At 51.3% G+C, this 8629-nt stretch overlaps 1 protein-coding gene across 3 annotated transcripts; it reads right to left on the bottom strand.

The window, feature by feature from the left end:
- Positions 1-1412: 1412 nt before the first annotated feature.
- Positions 1413-5453, bottom strand: LOC310890630 (olfactory receptor 14C36-like). 3 transcript variants are annotated; one of them, XM_083852943.1, is made up of 3 exons: positions 2860-5453; positions 2168-2481; positions 1413-1501 (listed from the first exon to the last, which is right to left on the bottom strand). In XM_083852943.1, exon 1 carries the CDS (start codon positions 5446-5448, stop codon positions 4513-4515), a length of 936 nt encoding a protein of 311 aa, XP_083709069.1. In that variant the 5' UTR covers positions 5449-5453; the 3' UTR covers positions 1413-1501; positions 2168-2481; positions 2860-4512. The 3 variants fall into 3 exon arrangements, with proteins under 3 accessions (XP_083709069.1, XP_083709068.1, XP_083709067.1); XM_083852942.1 differs by lacking the exon at positions 1413-1501 and having other exon boundaries at positions 1544-2436; XM_083852941.1 differs by lacking the exon at positions 1413-1501 and having other exon boundaries at positions 1544-2481.
- Between the last annotated feature and the right edge of the window lie 3176 nt (positions 5454-8629).

Below are 8629 nucleotides of genomic sequence, written 5' to 3' on the forward strand. Positions count from 1 at the left end.
AGGGTGAGCAAGAGAGTAAAGGTAAGAGAAAGGTGTTATGGACTTATCTTTGCTTCAGGGGATATTGTGGTCAAAAATTAGAGCAGTGGATTCCTGTCAAGGTGTGGAGTGGCATTTAGATTTAAGTATTAATGTTACAGGTTAAAATAGGGCAAAGGCCTCACATGTCTGCTTTAAGTCAGCTTTACTGCAGGATCAACATTACCTGAGCATTCTTACCTCTCCAAAATCATTAGCTACTGCTGGCCAAGCTCCTCTTCCCTCCCCCAGATCTCACATCTCTCCTGGCCAGCCTTCTCCTGACTTCCCCATATCAGCCATCTTCTTAGGGGCAGCTTTCTGATGGCTTTCATGAACTCAGAGTATCTGTCTCACCTCTGTTGGCTACTCTGCTCCTGGGAAAGAAGCAGCTCCTAAGCCAGCATGGAGAAGGACACAAAGGCTGTAGGAGCACCCTGCACAATGTGCCCAGCAGCTCTGCACCACCACAAAAGCAGCCCTGAAGGATGAGTTCAGGCAAAAGCTGAAACCTCTGACATGACAACCTCTATTCAAGACCCCTTCCTCTATGGGGTCTACAAGCTACTTAGGAAGAGAGGATCTCACAAACTGTGTGCAGAGTAGGTGCCTTCTGCTGGCCTATCATGGAGACCAGCAGATGTGAGCCTAAAGGCACAGATCCCAGCCAGGAGTCAAGGGATGACCTGTCAGCTGCTTCAGAAAGAAGTCACCTCACCGGCCACTTAAGAGCCATCAGCTTCCTGCTGGACTTGGAGCTTCTGAGGCACCACTGCCCTCGTAATAGCACACCGACAAAGCACCCCCTCTTTGGGCCAGAATCTGCCCAGGTAGAAGTGATCTGGTTGTGATCCTTCCAGCCCATGGCACACCTCCTGGGCTCCCAGCCTCTCTGACACACAGGAGCCAGTGCCGTGCCAGTTCTGGGAGGTGCTAGGGCAGGAGGGACCTTGCAGTCAAATCACTCACCAGACTCCTTGGCTGGGGCTGCTGCGTGCCCTGGGGCTGCAGAGCTCTCCTCTGCCTGCTCACACCAGACTGAGCCCTTGAGCTGTGGTCAGTCCACCTTGGAGGAGATCCCCCCTTAGGAGGGAAGTGCTGCAGCGCAGGCCGGCTGTGCCACTGCCGTGCCCACTGCCTGTCCCTGCCTGCAGTCCCAGCACAGCCCCACAGCAGCACTGGCACCAAGCTACAGGAGCAGCCGGGCCTGAGCCCACCAGCAGGGCTCAGCACGAGAGGGGGGCAGTGGCAAGAGAGCAGCTCGGCATGCCCCAAGCGCTGGTGCTCCCTGCCCGTGCTGCTGGGATGGGACTCTTTTCCTCTGCAGCCCTGCACATGGCACTGCCCCTGCAGAGCCAGAGCAGCTCTCACAGGAAGGACGTCACACAAGGAAGGCAGTGCAGGCTCCTTCACTTTGTTTATGTTCACAGAGATACGGGCTCCTCGTGTACAGAATCTCTGAGCTATACTCGACAGGTACATACTGTAAAAGAAATGAGATGAATCATATCATTTTAATGGGCAACTTTAGCCGTATTAAAACAAAGTCCTTTAATGAAAACACTCATAAATACACAAACACAAAAAAAATTATATATATATAATATTAGTTGTTCTTGTAGTCATTGACATTATTAGTCATCTGCAGAGGTAGAATGGAAATTCATTGCTTCCGAAACACATCTAGTCATCAATTTCCTCAGGGCATCCTTGATCTCCCAGTTCCTCATGCTGTAGATGAGGGGGTTCAGTACTGGAGGCACCACCGAGTACAGAACTGCCACCACCAGGTCCCTGGATAGGGAGGAGATGGAGGGGGGCTTCAGGTAGTCAACCATGGCAGGGCTGATAAACAGGGAGACCACGGCCAGGTGAGGGAGGGACATGGAAAAGGCTTTGTGCCTGCCCTGCTCAGAGGGCATCCTCAGCACGGCCCTGAAGATCCTTAAAGAGAACTTCCTTGAAGAGACCTTAAAGCTAGAGCCCCCAGCAGTAGTTATCTGCTGCACAACATGGTGATCTTCCCATCTAATTAGGCTCCATGTAAAAGGTTTATGAGGGTACGCAGACCCAGGAACAGTGAAAACAATCACACCTATTACTATGTATCGCAAAAAGTGGCTAGGGCTCGTTTTCCGGAGTTCTTTACCTGGCCACACAGTTCCCCACCGTTTCACTCTCTGCCTCGCTTGTCAGTTCAGTTGCGGCGAACTACAAGGTGCAGGTTCTTCTCAGCAGCAGTAGTGTTCTTCAGGGGAGTTTCTCGGGTAGCCTCTACACACTCTGTCGTCTTCTTAGCACAGAAGGATGCTTAACCCTGAGAGCTGAGACACTGGTTTGTACAGGTGGGGAGGAAGATCAGTTCTCTTTAAGTTGGTGGACCTCCTCCAAAAGTTTCTCCACAGTCGAGACACAGGCCTGTAGGGAAGAGGACAGGCTTCCTTCCCACTGCTTTTGACTTGCCTATTGTGAGAACAGTATTTCCTTTAGGAACAGCACATTCTCACAATTTCCACTTAGTGAAAGTAACACTAATGCCACCAGTATCTATCCAGATCTGTTTCTACTTACCACAAAACATCACCTGAGTTCACATTAAGGAACCTTTTTCACACAGGCTGTTGTTCCATCTTAACAAATACTTAAGAACATTCTTCAAAGTCAGGCTCACCTGTAAACACTTGAGCTTCTGAGTTTGTCTTTTTTATTATTTTATTTTATTTTTAAGGGCTGGAAAGGGAGCTCAGAACCCACATAAGTAATTTCACTGAAAACAGACAAGGTGAAGGAAGTACTCAAACTCCTCAACATTAAACAACTGTAGAACCCAGGAACACTTACCTGCCAGCTTCTGAGCTTGAGTCACTTCCCAACTACTTCACAGTGAAGTCGTACCACCAGGGTTTTACTGTACTGAGAAGACACCACCAACATAGCTAGCTCCTAGAGTCACTAAAACTATTTCACAGAGATGGTAGAAAACATGAAGAAAAAGCAGCCTATGGGGAACACTGAGTCCATTGCACCACACTGGAAACACACCCTAAATAACACAAGCCTCCAACTCCCCTGGGGAGGCAATTCCCCACCACTCCTCATGCTTCCTATAGAGCAAAGGTCAAATGATCCACACCTGGCAGATTTCACTTAACAAGGGTGGAGCCAAGAGACCTTGTGGAATAGGCTCATCTACCTGGCTTCAGTCTTTGAAGGTCAATCACTCCTTATCACTAATAGAAATAGCCTGAGAAGGGGCTTAGTGGTTAGAGTTGACCTAATGAATTAACTACAAATAGTGCACAAGGGTCACATTTCTGTTAGTCATTCTGTGAGGAAAATTAGTACAGAGCCTGTTAAAATCAATCAATCAATCAATCAATTTATAAATAAATAGAAGAAATAAAAGGAAAAAGAAAGTGACCTTGAAGGGAAAATGGCTAGCATAGATTTTCTTCTGTCTAGTCATGGCAGATAAAGAATATAGCAATCAGAATTACTTTTCTTGACATTAATGTTATTTAAATCTGCTTTTCTGAGATCTCTTCTTTCTGTAGGACTTTTCAAAATCCAGCCCCGTGACCTGTGACTACACTATTTACTTTGGCTGCATATAAACTCTGACGTATAAATGCCAGGATCCGGATCCTCACTCACTATTCAGGTCAAGGGCTGGGCTGAAGGTTTGGGTTTTAATTTGCTTACATGCCTACATTGCTGTTTCCTGGCAGGTTATGGGAAGAAGATTGGCTGGACTGGGGGAGCTTATGTACATGTGGCTTTTAGGCTGCAGCCAAAGTGTGCCTCTAGATCTGGAAGTCTGAAGAGGGTTGCAGTCTCCAAGCTCAGATACAATCATAGTCTGGCGCAACTGATTTTTGTGTCCCTTGCCGTACCTGTTCCTTCACCTCCTCTTCAGAGACAAGGACACGCATCTCTTTCGTGCTCCTTTGTTAGGAAACAAACCAGGAGAGATTAAAGCCTCTTTCTTCAAGTCAGTAAGATACTGGGCTCCAAAGATGGTGAAGGGCCTAGAGGGGAAGACGTATGAGGAGCGGCTGAGGTCACTTGGCCTGGTCAGCCTGAAGAGGAGGCTGAAGGGAGACCTCATCGCAGTCTACAACTTCCTCACGAGGGGGAGTGGAGGAGCAGGCGCCGATCTATTCTCTTTAGTCACCAGTGATAAGACCCATGGGAGTGGTGTCAAGCTGAGGCAGGGGAGGTTTAGGCTGGACATCAGGCAGAGGTTCTTCCCTGAGAGGGTGGTCACCCACTGGAACAGGCTCCCCAGGGAACTAGTTACTGCACCAAGCCTCTTGGAGTATAAGAAGCATTTTGACTGTGCACTTAGTCCCATGGTCTGAATTTTTGGGTAGACCTCTGTGGTACCAGGAGCTGGACTTGATGATCCTTATAGGTCCCTTCCAACTCGGGATATTCTATGATTCTATGATTATATTTTTGTGACTTATTCCCATTGCAACAGCACAGATGCAGCTAACTGCTTTTGGAAGACAACTGAAATAACTTCTTCAGTGCGTGCTTGAGCTCCTGGTTCCTTATGCTGTAGATGAGGGGGTTCACTGCTGGAGGTACCACTGAGTACAGAACTGACACCACCAGGTCCAAGTGTGCGGAGTAGATGGAGGGGGGCTTCAGGTGGGCAAATGTGGCAGTGCTGATAGAGAGGGAGACCACGGCCAGGTGAGAGAGGCACGTGGAAAAAGCTTTGTGCCGGCCCTCCTCAGAGGGCATCCTCAGCACTGCCCTGAAGATCTGCACATAGGACAGCACAATGAAAAAAAAGCAAATGACACCTAAACAGAAGCTAAATGCAATGAACCCAACTTCCCTGAAGTAGTCTGAGTCTGAGCAGGAGAGCTTGAGGATCTGGGGGATTTCACAGAAGAACTGGTCCAAGGCATTACCATGGCACAGAGGTAGTGAAAATATATTGGCAGTGTGCAGCACAGCGTGCAGAAAGCCACTGCCCCAGGCAGCTGCTGCCATCTGGGCACAAGCTCTGCTGCCCACGAGGCTCCCATAGTGCAGGGGCTTGCAGATGGCCACGTAGCGGTCATAGGCCATGATGGTGAGAACATAAAATTCTGTTAGAATCAAGAAGACAAACAGAAAGACCTGTGCAGCACACCCTTGATAGGAGATGCCCTTGGTGTCCCAGAGGGCATTGGCCATGGCTTTGGGGAGAGTGGTGGAGATGGATCCCACGTCGAGGAGGGCGAGGTTGAGGAGGAAGAAGTCCATGGGGGTGTGGAGGCGGTGGTCGCAGGCTACGGCGGTGAGGATGAGGCCGTTGCCCAGGAGGGCAGCCACGTAGATGCCCAGGAAGAGCCCGAAGTGCAGGAGCTGCAGCTCCCGCATGTCTGCGAATGCCAGCAGGAGGAACTCGCTCACAGAGCTGCTGTTGGCCATTTCCTGACTCTGGTCATGGACACTGGCAAATGACAAAAAAAAAAAAAAAAAAAAAAAAGGAGAGAGTGTTATGCGTAAAGTCTGTGAGCAAAATTCAGTTAATTCCCAATTAAAGCCTTACATTCCCTGTTTCCAAGAGGACCTCTGTCTCTCTCCCTGTCCGGAGCCCTGCTCTGTGCTTGCTGAGTGTCCTGTACACTGCAGCTGCCTCTGCCCAGCAGCTCCCAATGAGCCTGCTCTGCTCTCTTCCCGAGAGGGAAGGTTCCTGGGAAGGGGTTCCCTCGGTTGAGTGAAGGGTGTTTGGCTGTGTGACTCCGTGTGCGTCTTCCCTGTTCAATACCCAGGAGACAAAAGCAGCAGGTGGATCATGTGTGCCTGGCCGGAGAGAGCAGGGAGCATCTCCTCCTGCCTCACCCTCCGTGCACAGCACTCCCTGTCAGAATCAGGCACCAGCAGCTGCCACGCTGGGCAAGGCAGAGAAGCAGGCATGGGCAGGCGGAGCGGACCCAACGCGGTGCCGAGGCTGCGGTGTCGGTGAGGTAGAGCCTGTCCTCACACCCCAGTGCCATCTGCCCGGCACAGCCAGCAGAGGGAAAAGAGCTCTGGAGTGCAAGAAGTGTTGGGAATGTGCTCCTTGTCGTATGGTAGGAATCTGGGGGTAAGTTCATTTGTCTTGGTTCAATGCAATAGGAATTTCCATCATCTGTGCAATCCCTACAACTCTGTTAACACAGAGCCTGCCCAAGAATTAGAGCAGGAAAATGCAGGCAGAGACTGCAGAAAGTGCCTTCTCTTTGCAGGCAGCCCCTGCCCTCCGCTTTCTCTGCCCAGGGCTGCCCTGCAGCACCTTCTCCTCCAAACCACACAAGCCATGAGAGACATCCTGGCAGCTCCTGGCAAAGCAGAGATGTCCCGGACCCAGGAGCCCCTTCCAGGAACCTCCCCTGCACTGTCCTGCAGCCAGAGACTTACCATGGGCAGAGCTGTGAAGGTTTCTCCTGCACTGAGCTCTCATCTGCCCGCACCCTCCAGGCTGCCTGGAATCCCTTTCTGCCTGGGTGCCTGCGGTCAGAGCCCCCAGCCCTGCTGCGCTGTGCACAGGAGCTGCTCCTGGGCAGAGCTGTCTCTCTGCACCAGGGCCCTCTTGCCACGAGCTCTCTCTGTCCCAGGAGCCCGGCCCAGCTCAGCACCACACGCCCAGCCCAAGGCATTGGAATCCCCCCTCGGGGGGCTTTGGGGAGGAGCCCACGAACCTCAGGCACTGAGAGACAATTGAAGACATCTCTCCAGAAGTCCAAGTCAGAGGCAAGTTTCCTGCAGTGTCCCCCTGAGGGCCAGCCCTGACACAGCCTCCCTTGGAGCTCGTTAGAGCAGAGCATTGGAGGCAGTGAGGACAAGGAGACAAAGGCAGTGTTAAGGTGACCCTGATGTGTAGGAAATCTGGATGTGGTTCAGCAAGCACAAGGGCCAGGCCTTGACCGCCAGCCCCTGGGAAGGGAGATCCTTTCCCTTCACACACTGCTCAGGGCTCTTCATGGGGCAGGAGGAGATGGGGATGTGCATGGCCAAGTGCAGGAGAATGGTACAAGCCCTGCCTGGTTCATGGGTGGGGGCGAGGAGGCAATGAGGCCCTGGTGCTTTACCGATAAGCTGTCTCCTCCTAGGCCTCAGTGGCAGAGACAACAAACAGAGCCATGGGCACAAAGCCCTGGGTCCTGTTGGGACTCTCAGCCTTTCTACAGGCCTTGCTGCTCTCCACACCAGGCTATCTGAGGGACTCCCAGACCTGCACCTCTTTCTCTGGTGGCTACAGACTTTTGTCCGTGTGGTGTCACACCGGATCTGAGCTGAGTCTGATAACTCAGATCTTCTTGGTGGCCATGCTCTTCGTAAGGCAGCTCTGTAGGAAGCTGGCCTGGTTCCTGGGGAGCAACACCACTGCTCGTATGGCATCCCTCGTGGTGCCCAGGCCCTCCTCCTCCTGGGTACTGCTCACTCAGCAGGGTCCCAGTCTGCCCTGATGTGTGGGGTTCCTCTTCCTCTGGTGCAGCACTGGCTCTTCTCCTAGTAGTAAACATCAAGATGTTCCTTCATGCAAAATCCTGCAGTTTCTTTAGGTTCACCCACAGTGATGCTCCGTTCTGTCAGCTTTTCATGTCTGCAGGGGAACAGTTCAACCTTCCTGTGATTGTGCTATCTCTGACAAGACAGCAGCATCAGGAGCTGCAGGGAAGTTTGCATAATACAGGAGTAACCAGCTGAATGGAATCGCAGCACAGAGTCACAGAAGGGCAGGGGATGGAAGGCTGCCAGGTTCCACCTCTTCTGTGCTTCCTTCTCATGCAAGGTTTCATTCTGGCTGGGGCTGTGTCCTGAATGTTATGGGACTGTGCAGGTAAAAATTGGAAGGGCCAAAGCCCAGCTGGAGCTAAATCCGTCTATTACTGTCAAAGACAAACTGTTTACATAAATACTTTAATAAAGGAGGATTAAGGAGAATCATCATCCTTTCTTAGATGTGGTGGGAAACCTTTTGACAAGAGATGAGGTAAAGGCTGAGGCACTTAATGTCTTCTTTGCCTCAGTCTCTAGCAGCAAGACCAGTTGTTCCCCTGGACAGTTTTTCCACCTCATGGCCGGTGCCACTCTTCCAAGGTGCACCCTGTGGCAGTTTTTCTCTCCTGCTCTTTCCTACTACCAAAGAAAGCTCTATCAGAGTGGAATCCACTCCTGAAGTAGGCATCCCAACCCATCAGGCTCCTTGTGGCCTGTCAGCCAAGCAGACAGAAGTCACCTCACCAGCATCTTTAACTATATAATCTAGACGAATTAAACTATAAACAATTGGAGAGTGTCCAGAGGAGGGGAACGAAGATGGTGAAGGGCCTAGGGGGGAAGACATATGAGGAGCAGCTGAGGTCACTTGGCCTGGTCAGCGTGGAGAAGAGGAGGCTGAGGGGAGACCTCATCGCAGTCTACAACTTCCTCACGAGGGGGAGTAGAGGGGCAGGTGACCTATTCACTGTTATCACCAGTGACAGGACCTGTGGGAACAGTGTCAAGCTGAGTCAGGGGAGGTTTAGGCTGGACATCAGGAAGAGGTTCTTCACCGAGAGGATGGTCACACACTGGAACAGGCTCCCCAGTGAAGTAGTCACTGCACCAAGCCTGTCTGAATTTA

Source organism: Anser anser, assembly GCF_964211835.1.
Source record: "Anser anser genome assembly, contig: HAP1_SCAFFOLD_32, whole genome shotgun sequence".
NCBI lineage: Eukaryota > Metazoa > Chordata > Aves > Anseriformes > Anatidae > Anser > Anser anser.

Bases quoted from the DNA above. Each gene is read 5' to 3' on its own strand.
- LOC310890630 (XM_083852943.1), bottom strand. From the start codon at position 5,448: ATGGCCAACAGCAGCTCTGTGAGCGAGTTCCTCCTGCTGGCATTCGCA.